Below are 22,458 nucleotides of genomic sequence, written 5' to 3' on the forward strand. Positions count from 1 at the left end.
TCCAGCAACACACTTTCAACTCCTGAGTTCAGTCCCTCTACTGCAGTACTGTCATAATTACGATAAAGTGTTTGAATAAATGACACATAATAAGCTCATGGGCTAAGTAGTGATTTGGGACAAGAAATACTAATGTGCAGGATTTTAATGCAGATTGTGCCTCCTTAATCTCTCTCTCCATTCCCCCTGCCATCAAGTTGCACTCAGGACTGCAATATGACATGCTGGTGTTCCAAAGGGTGACCTGGAAGCTGACTGCCTTCAGCATGAGCACCTTATCCTCTGAGAATGACTGACTGCCATACAACCAGTGGACTTCAATCCTATTTGAGGGAATAGCATAAATTTGGAGCCTGGGGGCTGTATTGGGCACAGAGCCTCCCAAGGTCCAGAAAATCCTGTTTCTGCAAGGGCCTGGTCCCAAGTCTGAAATGAAAGTGATGGCTTAAGAAACTCAGTAGCTGTCAGCATCTGTGGACATGAAATGTTAACTTTCTCCCTCTCCAAACTGAGGGGGATGGATTTTAGAGGTGCAATCTGCAGCAAATTGCTTGCTTTCTAACCAAAATAGAAAACAAGCTAATATTGCTTGTATAACATAACCAATTCACTTCTTTTTCCAAATGTCAAGTTGTGACTTTCTCATTTACCGGTATCCTGGAAAACCACCCATCCAAGCTACAAATAATGGATTTGAGAAGACGGTAAGAGAAACCTCCTTCTCACTTGTAATATCAGTGGGTGTATGTGCATTATCTAACTTAGGTTATTTATGAACACAAACAGCTTCTGGGGAAACTACCACTCAAATTACTAAGATTCTTTATTGTTTGGTGACTTTGAATCGGACCCTTTTTTTTTGGAAGGTTGTTTAAAATTTATGGTCTTTAGTTTACTCTCCAGAAACTTTTAATGCGTATAACACTGAATAAAATATTTAATTTGCTTAATGTCTTAATTTGCCTTTTTGAACTGTGAATGATCAACAATAGGAATTTGGTTTGCTTTTGCCTGTTTGCACTATCTTTTGTTTATATTTGATTTCAAAATAAAAGCAAATACGCAATTTTCTTTTAAAGTTGAATTTTTCTAGAAATAATCAAAACAGTGGGAACGTAATTCAGTATTGTTTGACTTGCATTTCTTGGAGAAGATTGTCATTTTTATACCATTAATTTATCAACACACTTCATGTTGTAATATAAAACCATAGAATCACTGCAGTGCAGAAAGTGACTATTTGGCCCTTTTTGAGTCTGCATCAACGCTTCACCCAGACCCAACTCCCATTCGATTCACACAACTCTACGTGGGTTTTTAGCCATGGTTAACCCAACGAAACTGCACACCCTTGGACACTACAGGGCAATCTTTAGCATGGCCAATCCACCTAACCTGCACATCTTTGGACCATGGAAGAAAACACGGAGACATGGGGAGAACATGCAAACTCCACACAGTCATCCAAGGCTGGAGTTGAATACTGCCCTAAATATTTTTAAACGTAAAGAACAGCTCTTAAAATTTCTTGACTCCTGTTAGGAATTGTGCTAGCCCTATTTCTTGTTTCAAGCTGTTCATAGCCTTGTTCGCAGTGTTTATCAATAGGCTGATTAGTTTTTAAGCACTAAATGTAAATTTAAATCAAGTATGGAAATCATGCATTGACTTACCTAATAATTAAGTAAAGAAAGCCTGATTCTAATGAAACAGAACTTTGAACCTGAAATGTATTACTTGTTTGTGACCCCTTTAAATTTGGTTAATGGAGAATTGTGCACTATTTGTCCAAAGTTCTAGTTGTTTAGATAATCAGTGAACATTTGGGTATGCATGGACAGCCAAAATCAGGTAAAGTTTTGCTTAAAGTAGTCTCAGGATTAAAGTTATTCAGTGTTGCTTTAAATGATCTATCCTCTATCTATTGCTATCTTCTGAGACGGCTGGCTAATGTGGGAAAGATAGCAGTGATTACTGAACCATGGCTACAGAACAATTGGTGTGCCATGAGGGTGTGAATGACAATGCCCCAAGATCCTCATTGTGCCTTTCATCAAGACTTTATTCAATGTAAGAACAGTGACAATCCTCTAGAGAGGATAAGCCAGAGTTAACAATAGGAGATGGCTTTACTTGGCTCATTCTGTTCTGAGCCCGTGTTTATGCAGCAGTCGAAGGTAGGTAGAACCAAACTGTTCACCACCTCATTAAAAGGAAAGGGTTATGTTACAAATGAGCGTGCATATTTTTCCAACTGGTATCTTGCGCACTTCTCCTGTTCTTACTTTATCTGTGCTCAGTTTGTGCCAAGATGGGCCTGTAGGAGGGATTTATTTGCCCTCCTTTTGAAGGGTAGGGTGGGAGGTCTTATAAACATGGTGCTGAGGTGCCTGCTCGATGGAAAGCAAAGTAAGTAGCCAATTGAATCACATATGAGATGCAGTACCTTTACACTACCTTTAAATAAGATAAAAGTTAGGGCCTAGGCTTTCTCTGTTTTGAGGGGATTTGATCTGGTCCACAAGTTTGTGACACTGTTGTTTAAAAAAAATTGAGTGGGAGGGATAGTGTTTCTGGGAATTGGGGAGGGGGGGATGGGAAACGATGAAGGTGAATAAGAAGTGTAAAATAAACACTTAAAACTTAACTGCCTCCTAAATAAAACAAAATATTTGAAATATGCAGATTAGGCATCATTTATGAAAATAAACAGTTAATGTTTGATTTCCAACATCTTCAGTATTTTCCATGAGCTTACTGATTCTCCATAGATTTTAGATCATGTTTATTGACTTCACTTTGGATTTTATTTAAATGTTGCAAGATTAACAAAAAAATGAAATATTTCTTTTTTTTAAAAAGATTTCACTTTGCTGTTCCAACAATGGTCATTATGATAGTGTGTTTACGAAACAGTTTCAAGGGCATGCAGCCATTTGTCAAGGTAGGTTTGCCTTTTGGCTAAATAAGATCTGTTGTTGTCTGGTGTTGGTTGAGGTAACAGAATTGATCACAAACTGTAAAAGCACTGGAGAAGGATTTTACAAAAACCGTTACACTGCTGAGTGTGTACACTCAGGACACCAAATAATTAAAAGACAAGAAATTTGGAGGCATATTAGAGGTCCAAGTAAAACTCAGTAAAAGAAAAATAGGAAACCTTTGTTTTCAGTCCTTGAGATGATTTAACAGTTTGTTTTCTGTGGTGAGTTGAAGTGAAAAATATTCCCAGAATTCAATCCAAGACTACAATTTTCCTCATTTGGTTGGAAACATAGATTTCAGGAATGCGGTGAGGGGCAAGGGATCTCTGCTACAAATATTCCTGTACCGTGAAAAACATCTATTAACCAAGACTCTTTTATTCCTGTCACTGACCTAATTTTGTAGCCATGTTTTTGTCCCACTTTATTTCATGAACTATAACTTTGTTGTCAAGTCTGTGGCATTGTATCAAGTGCCTTTTAGAAGTCCTTGTATATCACTGTTTGCATCACCCCCTCTGTTGTTGCTTCTAAATTGAAGTTAGTTTTGCACTACTTTCTCAAGGATCCATACTGGCTTTCCTTGATTAACCTATATTTATTCGTATGGCAGTTCAATTTTGTTCCAGATCATTATTTGACTATATTCTTACCACCAAAGTTAAGTTGTGTAGTTTGTAGTTGTTGAAATTAACTAAATGTAATAAATGCATATATTTCAGCAATTGTATATGAAGTGCTGTACAGGGATGTCTTTGGAGTGGATGAAGAAGAATTACGAGCAGCAGTGGAGTTGTTCCGCAGTCATGGCAAGAAAACCAGAAAGAGCAGTAACTGCCAAAGCAATGGTGATACTGAATATCTTCCTGAAAAAGTTGTGCAGTATGTGAATTTCCTAGCTTATCAATTTGGAGTGCATATTGATTTTTAAAAAATAGGTTGTTAATGAGCTATTTTTGAGGGAAGTTGTTTGATTAGATTCCCTACAGTGTGGAAATGGGCCCTTCGGCCCAACAAGTCCACACTGACCCTCCGAAGAGCAATGCACCCAGACCCATTCTCCTACACTTAACACTCATCTAGTTTTGCTGTTCGGGGTCTTAGGCTCAAGTCATGAAGACAGTTTGAGATTTGGTGAGCAAAGCTTTTCCAAAAACAATACTGCTATGACTAACTTCTGATTTAAATGTTTTATTTTCTGTTTTAGGCGTAAATGTTGCAACAATAGCATATTGATTAGCTTTGCATTCCAGCATGTGACTCTAATACTATTAGTCAAGTAAACAATGGCATACTGCTGTAATTGATTTAGCAGGAATGTTGGAAAGGTGCTACAATGAGAAATGTTTGACAGCTCCATTAATCATTTTCTCAAAGTCCATTGTAAAATTGTTACCTAGTGATGTTCCAAAATGGCTGAAATCTATTTCAGGTTGATGTAGGTACATTTCTAAAGGTTTAAGCAGATCAAAGTTGATTTTTGAATACTGTAGAACCTCAAACAAACAAGACCAGAGCACTGCTGTAGACCTGATGCCACATTTCTCTTTTGGGTCTGCTCGCTACGGAATGACTAGTCCAATATTACTCCCATGGGTTTGCTTCTCCCTGTTTCATTGAGTCACAAAAAAAAACTTGATTCAGGATTAGTGGTGCTGGATGTTGCCTGAACTGCTGTGCTCTTCTAGCACCACTAATCCAGAATCTGGTTTCCAGCATCTGCAGTCAGTTTTTACCTAAAAAAAACTTAAGCCTACTGCAGCAATTCTTTCCAATTCTATCCCGATCGTCTGACGTCTTGTGCACTCTGGCAATGCTGTGATAAAAGTTCACATTTCTCTATTGCTCATGATGTGTTTCCTCCCACATGACAGAAAATAGGTCAGGTGAATTGACCATGCTCAGTTGCCCATAGTGTGAGGTGCATTAGTTGGGGTAAATGTAGGGAAATGAGTCTGGGTTAACCCACTCAGTCTTCAGAGGATCAGTATGGACTTGTGCCAAAGGGCCAGTTCCCATACTGTAGGGAATCTAATCTCCCACTCTCTGTATTCAGACACCTGAAGTCTGAAAGTTTGTCCTTGGTTAACTAGTTGCTTTTGCATTTTTTAAAAGTTGTGAACATTTTACATCTACTCTACTCTCAGTATGTTTTACTCTGGGCTGCTCTGTCCCCCATTATCACAGTCATGCAAATTACTTGAGGCAGAATTTGAAGCAGCCCATATGATCCTCATCACTACTCCCATTTAGATTGGAATTAAGAGACCAGTTCAAATGCATTATCACCTTTTTTTAAACTTTGTATTCATAGCAGCAATTAGAATTTCAAAGTCAAAAGCTGACAATGTTAGTTTTTATATCAAGAGAGTCAAAGTAAAGGGGAAGAATTTCATTGGCAGCTGTACAAAGCGTTGACTAGACCACCTCTGGAGTACTGTATACTGTACAGTATTTGATACCACATCCACTAATAGGTACAATAGTCTTGGAAGGAATGCAGTGTATATTCACTGGCATCTCACCAGGGCCTCAAAGGCTATATTCAAAAAGTGGTGGTGTGTAGAGGGTTCTAGCATTTTGAGGGAAATTGGCTCGGATAGAGAAACTTCTAGGGGAGTCATAACCTTTGAATCAGAGCCGGGTCATTCAGGACAGAAGTTGGGCAACATAAACTGAAATGTGGAATGGTCTCTTTGAAAATGCATTAAATACTAGCTCTGATGACTAGATTAGATGAGTGATAACGTTTATGCTAACCAAGAATAAGAAATGTAAAGATGTGTATATCCTATGTTCTCAAGAAATGGGTTTTGAGGAGTAATGCCTCACTTTTGTGCAAGCAAGGATATCTGGAGCAGTGGATAAATTTAAGTACATATTAAGTATAATATACATTTTGTGCACTTTTCAAAGGTCTGACCTTTTGGCTACACTCAACAAAATGTGAAGAGACTTTAGAGCTATTTTAAGTGATTGAGTATATGCATTATAATGTGGATAAGTGTGAAGTTGTCCACTCTGGTAGGTAAAACAATAATAGCATTATTTAAATGGTGATCAATTGGGAATGTTGGTGTACAAAATGGCCTGAGTGTCCATGTGCACTGGTCACTGAAAGCAAGCAATCATTTGCAGAAAGCAATTAAGTGAAAATGCTATGTTGGCTGCCATTTGCAGGATGGTTTGAATACAGGAGCAAGGAGTCCTAATTGCAATTGTATAGGTCCTTGGTGAGATTGTGCCAGTAGTGCTTTACATACAGTACATATGCTGTTTGGTCTCATTTATCTGAGGAAGGATGATGCACCTGCTATAGGAGGAGTGCAATGAACACTTTCAGGTTCATTGACTGATTTCAGGTTTCCTTTTGAGGAGAGACTAGGTTGACTGCTCTGTTTTAAACTGCAGTGGATTAATGAGGAGATTCATTGAAACAAATTTTAACAGCTGGGTAGACTGGATGCAGGTTCTGAGGAAGGGTCAGCAGACCCGAAACATTAACTCTGGTTTCTTTTCACAGATGCTGCCAGACTTGGCTTTTCCAGCAGCTTTTGTTTGACACTGGATACAGGGGTTGTTTTCCCTGGCCACAGGTCCAGAATAAGAGCTCATGGTTGAAGGTAGACCCTTTTGAACAGAGATAAGGAATTTCTTCGGTCAGAAGATGGTGAACCTGTAGAATCCTCGACCACAGATGGCAGTGAGGTCACTGATTGCATTTTAGTCTGTAAAATAGTGATATGAAGAAAGTCTGAGTACAACATTGAGTTAGAGGATCAGCCAAGATGGTCTAACTGTCATTTCAGTGAGTTGAATGACCTTCTCCTGCTCAAGTTACAATGTTTCCAGTAATAGGACAATTAACCTTTGGCAGTCAAAGTTACAATCCTTGTAAAATTCCCACAAAAATAGCAGCTAAAAAGGCAGAAAACCGAAGTTGTCAGCAAGGTGATATACGAAATTGGCTAGGATATTGTATTCATATTATTGCAGAATATTATATCAATTAAGTGCACCTGACTACATTGTACATTTTCATGTGATGGGTTCATGTAAAGTACTGATTGCCAACTTATAGACTAATTTGGAAAATAGGTTATGGAGCCTATTCCAGAATCAGTGCATAGTTTGTTTTAAATCAAAGATTTCTATTTTGTAGTGACATGGTTTGCATTACTTCAGACAAACTTTTTTTAAATTTGTCTGCTTAGGAGGAATGGTGCAGAAAATAGTGATCATGAAGGCTCTCCAGAGGAGAAAATGGCAAGACCCAATGCAGAAGAAACAAAGGTATTAAGATTCATAACTTTGTAATGAAAAAAATTTGGGAAAGTTTAATAGACTCAAAATTAATCAAGCTCCTCACATTTGAGAAGTTGGAATAGATCTCATTTACAGGTGTCTGGCTTTTGTTGGGCTTGTTTTGCCATGGTGATCTGTCCAGAGCGTGTCTTGATGCACAGTCTACATTGTGATTCTGGTAGGAGCTCTTCTGCCATAGGGAAGAGGCCATTTAATTCTTGCTATGACCTGCCCTTTGGCAGCGATGACCCTCTTACTACCACAATCTGTGCTTTTTTGTTTTTGTCTCCCTTGATGGTTACAATTTTATGCTGTCCCATGCTCACCACCTTCCAGTGAGGAAGATTAGGCAAGCTGCATGTGTCAAGTGTTTCTCTACCATATAAGTGTTTTGTTTGGGATTCCACCTGCACTGGTGGCCTTATTGGTTCTGAGATGTTAGTTGCCTTTCTTTACAACCATTTAAGGCTGGGGTTGTGCTGAAGGGGTGGCAGACAGCATGATGTGGAATGTGGTCAAGGACACTTGTTAAGCTCATTGTGCTCCTTCCAATGAGTGCTGACCCTCTTGGATGAGGCAGTACAATGGTTCAGTGGTTAATACTGCTACTTCAGAGCCAGAGATCTGGGTTTGATTTCACACTCTGGCAACTGTCTGTGTGGAGTTTGCACATTGTCCCTGTTACATTAGTTTCCTCTGGATGCTCCTTTTTTTCTCTCAGTCCAAAGGTGTGCAGGTTAGGTGGATTGGTCATGGAAAGCATAGTTAAAGGGGTGAGGGGGGGGGGGGGGGTGCGAACGTGTGAACTCAATAGGCCAAATGGCCTGTTCCCACACTGAAGGGATTCTATGATATGATATGAACAGGAGTCCATTCTCTACTGCGTAGAATAGGACCGTGCTGAAGAATCCACACAGTGACTGTATTTCCTGCTTATCATTTATTTTGGACCATTTAACTGCATTATCTGTGGACTTCCTTTCCTCATCCTGGGGAAAAGATCTTGGTTATTCACCCTATCCATGCCCCTCATGATTTTATAAACCTCCAAAAGGTCACCCCTTAGCCTCTGCTCCAGGGAAAAATGCTTAAGCCTCTCCCTATAGCTCAAACCCTCCAACCCTGGCAACATCCTTGTAAACCTTTTCTGAGCCCTTTCAAGTTTCACACATCCTTCCTATGGGAGGGAGACCAGAATTGCACGCACTATTCCAAAAATGGCTCAACCAATGTCCTGTACAACCGCAACATGACCTCCAACTCCTATAGTTAGTGCTCTGACAAATAAAGGCAAGCATACCAAATGCTGCCTTTCTTCAAACTATTCAAAATGGTGTCGGATTGTGGCCATATTGTAACACCTTTTTTACTGTTTTTTTCCCTCTGAAATACAACTGATAAAATTGTTCGTTCATTCTCAATCTCTCCCTTCACCTGAGGTGTGTTGACCCTCCGATGACTGGTGGTGGTTTAATCTACATGAGGAAGCAGCCTTATGGTCCTGTAGGACAATCGTGATTTCATTAAATTATCTTTTGTAATTGTTCTAATCCAACGTTATATGATATTCTTGCTGTTTTTTCACTTGTTCTTGTGATAGTGTTTTAACGATATCTTCCACTCCATGTGACACACCATTTCTAAAATTTCAGAATTGAAACACCGTTGCTGCAGGTTTTTTTACTTGTTATATATTTTGTAAAAGATGTCTGAGTGATGAAAAGTAAAAAGATTGGGAAGTTAGTTTTGGGGGAACAAAATACTGGCTCCAATATAGCTGGCTGTAGTTAGCTGTATCATAGATGCCTTCCATTAGTGTTTAAAACACTATAAAATGTTCTTGATAATGGTGCTATGTCCAGCCAAAAATCTGCTTGATCTTCCAATGTATGCTTTGATTTATCTCCCAATGCGTTCTTGAGTAATTAACTCATTTAGTGCTTCACGTTTTGAATGTGTTCCCATAGTTTGCTTCTGCTAAGTTATGCCTGGCTTAAAAAGACTACTTTTTGGAGCTTAAGGTGGAACAGATTAAATATTTTAGTTTGGAGCAGGCAAAAATCATTTTGTTTGGAATATCTGTGAAATAGGACAATTTGAAGAATTTGGTAACCACCTTTTTTTGATTTTTCATGTCAGATCAATTTTCTTGATTAGTTTACCTTGGGACAATTTTGATTCTTCTAGGCAGTTTGCAGTGGCTACCTTTTTCAGTGCTTAAATGAGCAAGGATAGTGGTTATAAGACCGCAGATATTACGATGGAGGAAATGATGTAATTTCATTTTCAACCTCTTGATGAAATACTGTTGTTTGTTTTTATGATCTTGCTCAAAATGCAAAGGTACCAAGAATTAAAAAACTTGAACCCCATTGTGTGGGATAAGAGTTATGATTGCATGTGGAGATTCTATTCCTCTATTTATAATTTCAAAGTTATAATTTACCTGCTGTCATTTTTTGGAAGACTTGGTTCCAACATTCAATTAACTTCTGTATTTCAGAATGTTGATGGCCCATCAAAGATGCCATTTCCCTTTAAGGTATTGAAGGCATTGGATTCAGAAATTTATCGCAATGTGGAATTTGATGTCTGGCTCGATAGCAGAAAAGGTATAAACCATAAATAGTTGTCCCAAAGTTTTTGGTTTTGGGGCAGGTGGAGAATCTTCTGCTTGTAACATCCCATATTATTTCTAATCCGAAGCTCTGCCCTTTCAATTGGCTTGCTTTTGCCAAGTATTAAATTTTACTTAAAGCATACGTCTAGATCAACTTGTGCTTCCTCTTTGAGGATTTGTAGTAAATCTCGCCATGTAGATGACCAGCATTCTTCTTTCACAAAACCATATGTTTTGTTATAGAGCAGCAAAAGGTGGACTACATGGTGGTTTCTGGAAGGCAATATTGTTTAGGTGACAAATGTCAGGTAGGTGCTAAATGCTGTTTGATAAATGTTAAGTCCATTATATATTTTAAATGTTAATTTTTAAAATTGTTTTTGTCAAATGAATATTCTTGGTCAGTCGATTTAAAGCTGTTGCTAGTTGTGGCTGTCCAGAACTGACCTGCCTGTCTCTGTTGCTGCTAATATAATAAAAACAATCGCAATCCTGTTAGATACCAAATATGAAATTTTGTGAAAAAGCCTTGTATAACTTTTTATTTTCTTGATATTGTTCATAGCCAACCTTTGTGCTGCGACACAACAAATAAAGCAACCATTTTACTATAGCACAGTCCCATTACAAGCAAATAAGAAATTATCAGGTAACCATTGTGAATGGCAGTGCAGAAATTGTTTAGACCTAGATGAATCACCAAAGTAAATATAGTGAACTTTGTTTTAATCGGCATTCCTGATAAATCAACAAACTGTGTATACCTCAATTCAAAGTTCCCTTCTGTCCGATTACTGTAGTTTAGTTGTTTATCTCAGTATAAAGTTGTTCAAGTGAATGGCCACACAAAATATCAATTTCAAGATAACTTCTCCTTAATTCTGTGGTGTACCTGCAATGTCAGTGAGTGTGAGAAGGTTCTACCAGTACGTTTTTATTTAAGGCAGAGTTGCATTATAATTCTGTGATTTATGCTGTAAATAGAGCATGTGATGTGTATATCCCTTTTATTTTTCTATTACTTAGTGTGTTATATTATGGGCCTCTTGATTATCCAGAATATTTGATCAATTGGCACACTCTTGGTCCCATAGGTGTCAGATAATAAATAGTTTACTGTATTTGAATTTCTTCAAAATAATAGTTTGAAAGTCTGTCTTATTAGCAGTGCCACCTCAATGTGCATAGTTGTCCCAGTTTCTTTGAGTGCAGTTGATGTTTGGAACTTGGTGATAATATGTGCATTTCCACTATCTTTATAACAATGATTTTAAAAGAAGTTGGGGAGCTAGGCAATGAACAAAAAAAGGGAAATCACAAGATAATAACTGGATTTGGCTTTTGAAGTTAGTGTTATGAATCTTAACTTCCATGAACTGAAAAAAATGATGGAGATCACAGCAGGTCAGGCAGTATCAGTGGAGCGAAAGCAAGCTAATGCTGGGAGTCTAGATGACTCTTATTTGGAGCTGATGAGTCCTTGTTAGATTCCAAGCAGTAGCTTGCTTTCTCTCCATGGATACTGTCTGACCTGTGATTTCCAGCACTTTGTTTTCAATGTAGCTTCCATATTCTGTTTCAAATATAAGTACAGTTCTATATTGAGCAATTTTTGTTTTGCTCTGCACGTATATTAAAAGCTGAATTGCTGTGTGACGCTTAGTTTCTCAGCCAGTCATTGTTCCCGTTTATGTTTAAGGAGTTCAGATCGCTTTTGCCATTAACATTTTTTAAATGAAATGTTAATTCTTCTGCAGGTGAAACTTGAGCAAGGAGACAAATACTACAATGCTCATATACAAGAAGCAGGCCAAGATGGCAACTCGGTGACTGTCTTCATAGAAGAACTAGCTGAAAAGTTAGCTTTTATTTACTATGACTGCCATAGTGCTTATTGGTTCAACATCTGTAATTAACAGCGTTTTTGCAAGTTAAGTAATATTACTTAGTCATACGATGCGGCAAAGAAGAATGTTTTTTTTTAACCTCCGTAGCGGACTTGATTTTAATATGAGCATCATATTTTGAGAGTAGGAAACCTAATTGGAATTGTACCTAATTGGAGTTCTACCAAATTGTAAGCCTTCATTTTGCTAGGTTGCAGTTGCCAAAACAAAGTACACCCAAACTTGCAATACTTTTCAATTGCTTCTGGAATGTGTGTGCGCGCGGGGGGGGGGGGGTGTTGAAAAAGTTATGAAAATATTAATACAGTGAAGCATGGTATAGAATTTAAAGTGAAGGATATTGAATCAAGTGCACTTATTACCAATTTTTTTTAATACTGACTGCTGTAATGGATTTGAAGCTATACTACTATCGTCAAAGGTAGGTTTTGTGAAATATGAAAGCACCCCAACTTGGAAGTTGTTTCAAGTATTTGAAATTTCAATTTTTTTAACTTAAATTTCCAACTTAGTGTTGTATTGTAAATTGTGGCTGGTCATGTAGTAATATTACCAGATTCTGGATCAGTGGCGCTGGAAGAGCACAGCGGTTCAGGCAGCATCCAATGAGCAACGATTTCACTGCTCATTGGATGCTGCCTGAACTGCTGTGCTCTTCCAGCACCACTGATCCAGAATCTGGTTTCCAACATCTGCAGTCATTGTTTTTACCTTAGTAATATTACCAGTAATGAGGGTAAAGTTAGTGATTTTAAATGAAAAGAAAGACTAGATTCATCAAATCTGATATAATCTGAAGAGAAAATAAGTTAATGATCCTAGTCAACAAAGCTTTACTTAGATTCTTTTTGTTCTCCATAGATACAGACTGAGCTGTTGAGTTTTTGCAGCAGTTATTGTTTTAAGGTCTATTTTGCACCATCTATAGCATTTTACTTTATACTAATCATAGTTTATCTAGATTCTTGTATTCCTGGTTCATTTCCCTCCCCCGCCCAACCCCACAATAAAGTTGAACCTCCATTCCATATCAGCAGCAAGCCATTTCACTTCAGTGCTTGCCAGTGGTCTTCATGCTCGTTAACTATTCTTGTGCACCACCTAGTGCAAACTGCAATGAAATGTCTGTCTGCCTTTGCACAGCCTTGGTGTTGCACTTTCATTGGTAAATTAGCTAGTTTGCTGCAGTGAGTCTTCATTTTTAAAAAATTGACTCCTGTACCTGGGCTGGGAATCTCTGACCCATGCAATAGGACTTATTTCCTTTGAAAAATCACATGTATTTTATTCATTTTGCTGCAACTTAGTGTGGAAGAATTTTAAAGCAATTTTCATTCTTGACTACCCCATTAAAGTGAATTGGTACCAGATTTCTTTGAAAATCAGATTTGGAAGTTGAACACTTTGTTTTAAAAATCAAGTCTAGAATGAACTTGGATTAGATCTATGGACTTCTATGATGTGGGAAAACAATGCTTTGTATATACAGAAATTGTCACTGAAAGATTAGTGATCCTTAAAAGTCAACAAAGCCCCATACTGATCAGATATGTTGCAGATTTTAGGCTTCATTTGAAATATTTTAGATTCCCTGACTTAAGGGTAGATTTTCGAGAAGACCAGTATGAGATCACTGAACTATGAAGGCAGACTTTGATACCCAGGGTTGTACTTGGCAGAAAGATGAAAGACTTGAGCAAGAGATCTGATCTAAGATCATAAAATAATATAGTTGAAGTGATGGCTCACTAAGAACATGTGGCCATGAAACCAACGGGGGAAATGAAGGCTAGGGAACTCTAATTGTTTCTGAAAGCTGAACAAACTGAAACCAAATTCCGAGACCCCAGTAATAAGTACTATTATGTGGTCGCAACAAGAGGAAATGATCAGGCAGGAAAGTTAAAAGAATGAGGTTTGAATATATAATGGGTCAGGACAATTCTTCACCCCGAGGTATAGTTTGAGAGAATGTTTGAAAAATTGAATGGAAATAAAATCAGCTAAAGAGTGGTATTGGCTAGTCTCCTTTTGGTGGATTTCGTATAAAGTTTATTCTATTAACTTTTGAAGTTTGTTTAATCAGTTAACTTCTTTCTGGGTAATATGCTTTGTCCCCTTTTTATCCATCCTGTTTAATTTCTATATTAGATTTTCAATTGTCCGCAGAAGTTATACCAAGTACTACCATATCTTTATTTTAAAATAAATATATTTATTTATTTGCTGTGTAGTTCTATGAAAAAACAATGTTGCACTCCCAAAGTGTATTCAGTGAACACTTCTGTTTGCAATCTAACTTCAGGTGGAAATGCAATGATTGAGAACAAAACAAATCTGTGGTGACCTGTGTAATCAACATGCATGAAAGATGCTTGAGCAAGGAAATGCAGGATGGCTGTTGCTTGTGGGATTATGCTCCTGCATGGCAATACTGCTTTCAGGAGTAAAGGGATTATGATGGGCAACTGGAAGAAAATAAACTTCAGTATTTTATTATCTTTTTCCTTTTTATTTTGGGTGACCAGTTTGTGGCTAGCTTGTCTGGAGAGTGTCTTTGCCTGTTTTCTTTTTGGGATGGGGGGTGGAAGAGGAATGTGAGGATATAAGATGTCCAAACTATCTGCAGTGTTAAAAGGTGAATAATTCAGAAATGGTATTGTATGTGCTTCAAATGCAAAGATTGTTAGAATAATGTTTAAGTTTTATGTTTAAGTTCTTGTGACAAAAAAATAATTGCTCCCAGGCACACTGTTCCTTTGGCAAACCTGAAGCCTGTGACCCAAGTGACACCGGTTCCTGCCTGGAATATTGTTTCAAACAGAAAAGGTGGAAACTATCAGAAGATACCTAGTGGATATGTTTCTGAGTTAGGTTAGTAAAGAAGAGAATTCATTCATAGATTAAACCTTGAAATTTGACTTTACTGATTCATGCCTGGAGCTTTGCAGCTCTCAAAGCACTGCATTTCCTTTGGCAGCATCGGTGTAGATGTTTTACCAACTAGATCTTTGCAAATAAGGTAATTAAATGGGTATTCTGTTTCTTAATTGCTCTGTACTTGGTGTAAATCCAGCCCAAATAGTGTCAGTGTCCACTTTGCCACTTCCTCCTTTGCTTCACTAATTATTTGATTTTAATTTCTACTTAATCTGGTTCTTTCTCTTAACGATATTATACTCTGGGGAAAGAGCAAACACTAGTAGTAGTGAAATATACTAGTCAACTTTCTAAGGAAATGAATATTAGAAATTTTTTTCAGTTCTGTTCTTGACTAGCTAATGTTTCTTTGCAGACCTTGATCCAAAGTCACGGAGGCGATTTATGAAGAAGATTCGTGGAAAACAGGTTTTTATGGCATTTGCTTATGGAAGGGGTCAACCTGTGCTTCCTCCACGTCTGCAAAACAATCTTCCTTCTGGAAGATCTTCTCTTCCTCAGACTCAAAGTGGCAACTTTGCTCCTTATGATCAATACAGGGTCCCTCCTCCACCTCAAAGAACTGGCAGAAACAACTATGCTTCATCTAGGTTTGTAAACAGCAAGTACTTAGGATTCTACTGTAAGGTTTTAGATCTTTGTGGCTTTAGGGGGAATCGGTTGTTACTGCTGACTCAAACTGGCCATGTGTACCATTTCAAATTTTGTGATTTTTAGATTGTGTTTCATCACGAAATGCCATCTATCTATGAGCAGATATAATGCACACCCCATCCAATGTGAATTAAAGAACACAGGTTGAGAACTTGAGCCTTAATTTTACATTGAATATTGTAATGAAGCTTGTTAAAATGAAGGTAATAGATGAAACATCATTGATCCAGGAGAAAAACTTGTTATAATGAGTTTGTACACTGTGAAATGAACATTTTTTTACTCCCACTTCGCTGTCTAACACCACACTCTGCAACTGGGAATTAATGAGCAAACACTCGTCACCAGAAATTTGAGCTTGAAAACATTTCCCAGTGTTTGTGAAATTTAAGACATTTGTGTGTGGGGATAAAAATGTTTTCTATTTCCTTTTCCAGGAATCCGGCTACTCGATTTGTGGGTCAACACGGCTTTGTTGACCCTGACTACATCTATGGCTTTTCTGGCTCAGGAAAGGGATGTTTTCAACATTATGACAATTTCGCCTATAGATCTCGGTAATATGTTTAATTTATTGTTTTGAAATGTCTACAAAATTGCAAACCCATAGTGTTAGGGTTCTAGCCATTTAGTTATGGGTGAGATGAGCACTTTCCTGCCACACTCAAATGTCATTAATTATAAGTAGTACAGAATGTAGCTTAGTATTTGATAGCAGAACGATGGTTTCCTAGGAATTACCTATATTAAAGTATTGTAGTCTGTTATTTTCTCTAATCCTTCTATAATAATGAAAAGGACCAATAATTGCCTGGTTTGTAAGGTCTTTACCAATACTGTTCAGATGCTAATCAATTTGAAAGCTTCAAAAATTAAAACTGGAGATAAGTCACAAATTTGGCCACTTGAGAGAGGGAAAATGGTGAGTTTTTAAATTGTAACTGTTTTTATTTAGAAAGATGTATTTCCAGTTGATGTCTCATTTTGCTTACTTTACTTTTTGTTTCAATCCTCCTATTCTACAGTCAAGTGAAAGTTGGGAATTTTATGGTACTGTATCTAGGTGCACCTTTTAAATTCATAAAATCTGGGTATCACTGCAGGGCCATTACTAATAGCTGTAAAGGTGATGGTGAGTGGTCTTTTGATGTCTTTGCTGTCCACATAGTATTAAGTTCATGTTTTGACCCATCAATTGCGAAGGAATAGTGATAAAGGTCCAAGTAAATATGATGCATATTTGAGAAGTGATGTTCCCTTTTGTTTGCTACCCTAATTCTGGGTGGGAAAATTTGGGGATTTGGACAGTGTTGTCAAAGGATTTTGATTTGTTGTAGTGCAAGTTATAGATGGCATGCACTGTTGTCACAATATGCCAATAGCAGAGGAATTGAGTATTTTATGGTGGTGAATAAGATGTTGTTGTTCAGGTGGGTTGCTTTGACCTGGATGATAAACATTTGGAGCTGTTTGCCCAGGCAAGTGGAGACTATTCTGCACACTCTTGTGCAATGTTTGTGGACAGGGTTTTGAGTCAGATTGGGTCACTCGCTGCAGGATTCCTAGTCTCCGACCTCCTCCTAAGCCACAGTATTTATATTGCTAGTTCACTTTCTGGTCCAGGGTAAACCTCCAATGTCAGATGGGAGATTCAGTGGTGATGTCACTGAATATCAAGGGGTGGCAGTTTCACTCTGTCTTGTTAGATGTTCATTGCCTGATATTTGTGTGGCTTGAATGTTACTGGTCATTTAAGAACAAAGCTTTGGTATTGCCCAACTCTTCCTGCATTTCGGCATAGACTGCTTCACTATCTGAGGCACTGGGAATTGCACTGAACGTGGTGCAATAATGAGTTTCCAAAAAGTTAGAGGAAAGGTCATTGAAACACCTGAAAGTGGGCACTGCCCTGAGGAACTCCTGTAATGTGCTAGAGCTGGGATAACTGATCTCAAGCAACTATAATTATCTTGCTTTGTGGTTGATATGACTTCAATCAATAGAACTTTGCACCCCCTGCCCCAAATTCTCACTGTCTCTCATTTTGTCAGGGCTCCTTGATGCCACACACAAATGTGGCCTTTGATGCCCGGGGACATTACTTTCTCTGGAATTCAGCTTTTCCTTGATGGGGAAGAATGTGGGGTAACTTGAATATGGAAAGGTTGAAGAAAATCGTATTTTAGAGAGGAGGTGAAGAGCAGGCATATTGGGAAATCCTGCATTTTTCTCCTCCACAGAAAGGGGTGAAGTAATTGTTCTGAAGGAGGGTCACTGGACTCAAAACATCAATTCTGCTTTCTCTCCACAGATGCTGCCAGCTGAGTTTTTCCAGCATTTTACTTTTTTTTTGCTGAGTCTGTAAACAATATATCCCAAACTCAGACCAGTTTTTGACAAAAAAACACAGTAAAAAAAGTATGACTGATTTTGGTGAAGAGATAAATTTAGGTCCTGGAACCTTTTTGTTAATAAAGCATCTGTTAAAATCAGGAAATAGGGCAAAAAATAAAGTTAACATAGGGTGCATACCTTCACCATGCCAAGTGTTCTCTTTCCTTGTTATATAATGTTTTCAGATCATTGCAAATCCACTTTTGCAAGACCAGATGGCAATCTGTATAATTTCCATTTTTATCCTGACAATGCTGACTTCTGCTGCCTTGAATATGTTCCCAATTCTTCCAGCTGGCTAAAAGTTTGCAGCTTTGGGTAGTAGATTATTTGAGTCGAGAAGTGGATATGCACTCTTGCATGAGGATGCCTTGTGCAGCTGGTTGTCATAAAAAGATTTCAGAATTAATTTAGTGATTTGTGGTGGGTGTTTCTACAAAAAGGTTAAAATAAGTGTAAACATAATTTGCAACAAAAGTATTTGTTTTGATTCATTGTGGATAATGTACAAGTAATAGTGGACATATTTCAGAGGGTTATTTAATCTTTGTGCTATGCCTCAATTGGCTTTGCTGTAATCTTTTAGTGCAATTAATTGTACCTTGTGAACTTTATCCTATTTTCTACAAGCTCTTATAGCAGAAGTCGCAAACCTGTTCAGTATGTTAACAAGGATTGCCAGTTTGGCTATATAACAGAGAGTGAGGAGGAACCAAGAGCTACTGAAGAAACTGTCACTTTCTATGAATTTGAAGAAGGAAATGAGCCAACCTTTCCTGTTGTACATGTGAGTGAAAACTTCAACAAATTTTTTTGGTTAAAAGTCAGCAATGCTTAGGGTAGATAGCATCAAACTCTGGGTAACACTTTCTCCGCCACACTATTCTTTTCAGCTTAATATAGGTGGCTCTGAATTAACTCATGGTAAACTGCAACACTGACCGTATTCTATGTTGTGTACCTACCAAAATTCGTCTTGTTCACAACAGGCAATTCCAATTTGACACATTGCTATAATTTTATTCTAGTATGTATTAGAAACTCTCAAGGACTGGAGAGAGAAGCAGAGTTAATGTTTTGAGTCCACTTCAGTAGACTCTTCAGTGTTTGAGAGAAACAGGTGTTAACTTCAAGATTGCATTGACTCCAGTGAACCATTTGAGGATCCCGAGCAAAACTTGAACTAACTGGTTAGAATCATGCTGAGCACAAAGGAAATTTGTTGGAGGGCAGTCATCCCTGTCAAAGGACATCGCTGCAGGAGTACAACGCTTCCAACTGTAGCATCAATGACCTTCAATTGAACATAACATAGAACATAGAAAAATACAGCGCAGTACAGGCCCTTCGGCCCTCGATGTTGCGCTGACTGAAGCCTACCTAACCTACACTAGCCCAATAACCTCCATATGCTTATCCAATGCCCGCTTAAATGACCAAAGTGATCATGTTTAAAGATGACTGATCATCCAATGTTGAGTACCAAACACTGCTCTTCAGATGAGTAGACTTTCCTGGCATGCAGCAAAATGTGAACAGCATTCCAACTTGGACAATTAAATAACAAATAATATTGGTGCTATCCAAGTGTCAGATTGTGGAAAACTCCAATAAAGAAAATCTGGCCATCTCTCCTTGATTTTCAATAAACATTGTTGTTGCAGAATCCCCATTACCAACATCCTGGGTGTTGCAAACTGTTGGAGGGAGTAATAAATTTTCAGGAGACAGCAGACTTCAAGGCGTGTAACTTGTTCATGCATCTACCAGTACAATGCAGGGAGAGACCAAAGACTATCTGAATCTAGCCTTGACATAAGGGTCAATTATCCCCTTAATAATCATTGGAAGAAAGTCAATGGCCCTCTAATTTTAAATGCAAGTAAATTGTCGCATACTTGTAACATTAACAGAGTGGCACATACTTCCTCCCTGTGTACACTATATTTGTTAATTTAGTACTGGTTTGTTTTACTATGATTGGGTTTCCAGTACATCAGTAATCGCTTGTTGCCATGATCTGAATAGGCTCTTTTCGGCATGATAGAAACTGAGCTCTCTATGATTACCAATGACCTTTTTTATATCTCAACTAGGACCATAATGAGAAGGCCCTTATAATTTTTAAACTTTGCTAATTTTCTATTTTTAATCTCTCTCAAGATATTTTGATGCCTATATCTATGATCTTGAATTTTAGCACGACTGCCTCACAGCGCCAGGGACCCGGGTTCGATTTCCATCTGTCTGTGTGGAGTTTGCACATTCTTGTCTGTGTGGGTTTCCTCCCACAATCCAAAGATGTGCAGCTTTGGGCAGTTTAGCATGGCCAGTTCACCTTTAATGTTAGGTACATTAGTCAGGGGTAAATGGGTCTGGGTGGTTGCTCTTCAGAGGGTCGGTGTGGACTTGTTGGGCTGAAGAGCCTATTTCCACACTTTAGGGAATCTAATCTTAATTAAAACTTGTATCCTAACTGATTAGAAAAAATTTACGTGAAACATCTTATTGGTGGGAAACTTTCTTCCCTTTAGGATAGGGAAAGATTGTTGCACATTCCTTGAGAAATTCCTGATGAAGGGCATTTGCCCGGAATTCGATTCTCCTGCTCCTTGGATGCTGCCTAACCTGCTGTGCTTTTCCAGCGTGCCACAGTCTAAAGAGAATGTTCACATTCAATCTTAAACCGGCAGCTATCGTTTTGAGTGCTGAGAACACAAGCCTCTTCCCCACACTCAAATTTCTGATAAACATGTACTGCAAGCTTGTTGGGACTGTTGGTATTTTGCTGTTCTTCGATAGGCAGCCCTAACAACAATTATCAGGGCATTAACTGGAGCAGCAGCATAAATACTGTGACTCCAAGGGCTGTGGTCACAAACTGGAATTCTGCAGTTATTAACTCACCAATTCATTCCTCAAAGCCTGTTCACCACCAGTATGAACCAAGTGAGAATTGTGATGGAATGCTGTCTACTTGGAATTGAAGTCACCACTTCAGCACTTCAATAGGTTTGATGACATCCACTACAAAGTAACTCTGTTTAGCACCTGATCTGCCATCTGAAGGCACTTACATCATATGTTGCTGGTATGTAGTGGCAGCAATGTGCATCATTTTCAGCAACTTAGCAAGACTACTTTGACAGTACTTTACAAGCCCCTTAACCCCCCTCACTCAAATAGAAGGGAAAAATGCATGAGGACACCACCATCTCTGAAGTCATCAAACTGATGTAGAAGTTCCACTCCGCCTAGAATTAAATAGTCATTTCTTAATTGCTTGTTCAAAATCTTAGAATTCCCTCAGCATGAAGTGTGACAGTTCAAGTGTGGATTACCATTTCAAGGTTAGAAAGAGATGAAGTGCTGACCTTCTTGTGATTTTAAAATTGAATAAAACAAGGTGTGCTTTGCTATCTCTACTCTGTATATTTTCTGAAATATACATTCTTGAATCTAGCTGTAAGTGTCTTTCCAAATTGCTCTGCAGACCAGCTTTTACACCCCTACGTTTGTGAACTTAAGAATCATGTCTAAATTGGCTACAACTTTCTTAAATGTCCATACGGTTGATGTGCATTTTATTAAATCCATTTGATTCAAGTGCACTGTCAACACTAGAATTGTTAATAAACTTTAGGCTCCATTCGACTGGATCTTGTAAATAGTACACACTCTAGGCACCACTATTGGCCAGGGTACCAGTGAAGCAAACTGTTTTAAGTTGATGATGTTGAGCTGCAGTTATGTTGCCCAGTTAAGGGCAGTAATTTAAATGTAAAAGTGGTTACACTTGGAGATGGTTATGGACTGACACTTTAGTCTTCATCAGTTGAAACCCAGATGTTATCCATGTTTGTCACATTCAGGTACTGGCATTGCTGATTTGCACAAAAATCCCTGTTTCTCAGCTTATGGTGTGAAGGTCATTAATGAAGCATGTAAAGGGTTGGTTTGTTTGTTTGTACTTTTCTCGGGTTGATTTTGGATATTGTACGCTCCAGTCCAACACAAGGTTAAAAATCACACCACCAGGTTATAGTCCAACAGGTTTAATTGGAAGCGCTAGCTTTTATAAGCTAAGATACTTTTCTCCTCCACAACCACCTGATGAAGGAGCAGCACTCAAAGCTAGTGCTTCCAATTAAACCTGTTGGACTATAACCTGGTGGTGTGATTTTTAACTCTGGCTGTAACTCTTTTCTGCCCAGTCCAACTGTTAGTGGAGAATCATTCCTCTCGTTCCAAATGACTTTGAAATTTAATAGTGCTTCTTGATGTCTCCCTCAGTCAAATGCTGCCTAGAAATTAAGGGCTGAAACTCTGTTGTCCTCTGGAATTCAGTTTTTGTCCTTGTTTGAGTCAAGGCTGGAACAATGTGAAGCTAAATTGTTCTGGCTCAGGTCAAACTGTGACCATTTGCAAACAGTTGCACTCATAGTGCTCGTAACAGCACCTTCCATTGTTTGAGAGCAAATAAATGAGGTGGTAATTGGCTGGAATGGATTTGTTCTGGTTATTGTCAACAAGGCTCACTTGGGAAGTTTTCCACTTTAAGCAGATTTCAATATCGCAGTTGTTCTGGACTATTTAACGTTCAACATTTTATAGTTTGTGGCACAGAATAGGCAGTCCCCAATTTGACCATATG

General features: G+C 38.3%; 1 protein-coding gene across 1 annotated transcript in view; it reads left to right on the forward strand.

Annotated features, from left to right (window-relative positions):
- Positions 1–22,458, forward strand: part of alg13 (ALG13 UDP-N-acetylglucosaminyltransferase subunit) — a 66,422-nt gene that overhangs the window by 13,193 nt on the left and 30,771 nt on the right. The window contains 11 exon segments of the mRNA XM_060832326.1: positions 632–704; positions 2,863–2,944; positions 3,707–3,866; positions 8,995–9,054; positions 9,756–9,901; positions 10,153–10,217; positions 11,667–11,767; positions 14,563–14,690; positions 15,112–15,346; positions 15,848–15,967; positions 18,435–18,591. Coding sequence (XP_060688309.1) covers positions 632–704; positions 2,863–2,944; positions 3,707–3,866; positions 8,995–9,054; positions 9,756–9,901; positions 10,153–10,217; positions 11,667–11,767; positions 14,563–14,690; positions 15,112–15,346; positions 15,848–15,967; positions 18,435–18,591 — 1,327 coding nt within the window.

This window comes from Hemiscyllium ocellatum, chromosome 11 (assembly GCF_020745735.1).
Source record: "Hemiscyllium ocellatum isolate sHemOce1 chromosome 11, sHemOce1.pat.X.cur, whole genome shotgun sequence".
In the NCBI taxonomy this organism is placed as follows: domain Eukaryota; kingdom Metazoa; phylum Chordata; class Chondrichthyes; order Orectolobiformes; family Hemiscylliidae; genus Hemiscyllium; species Hemiscyllium ocellatum.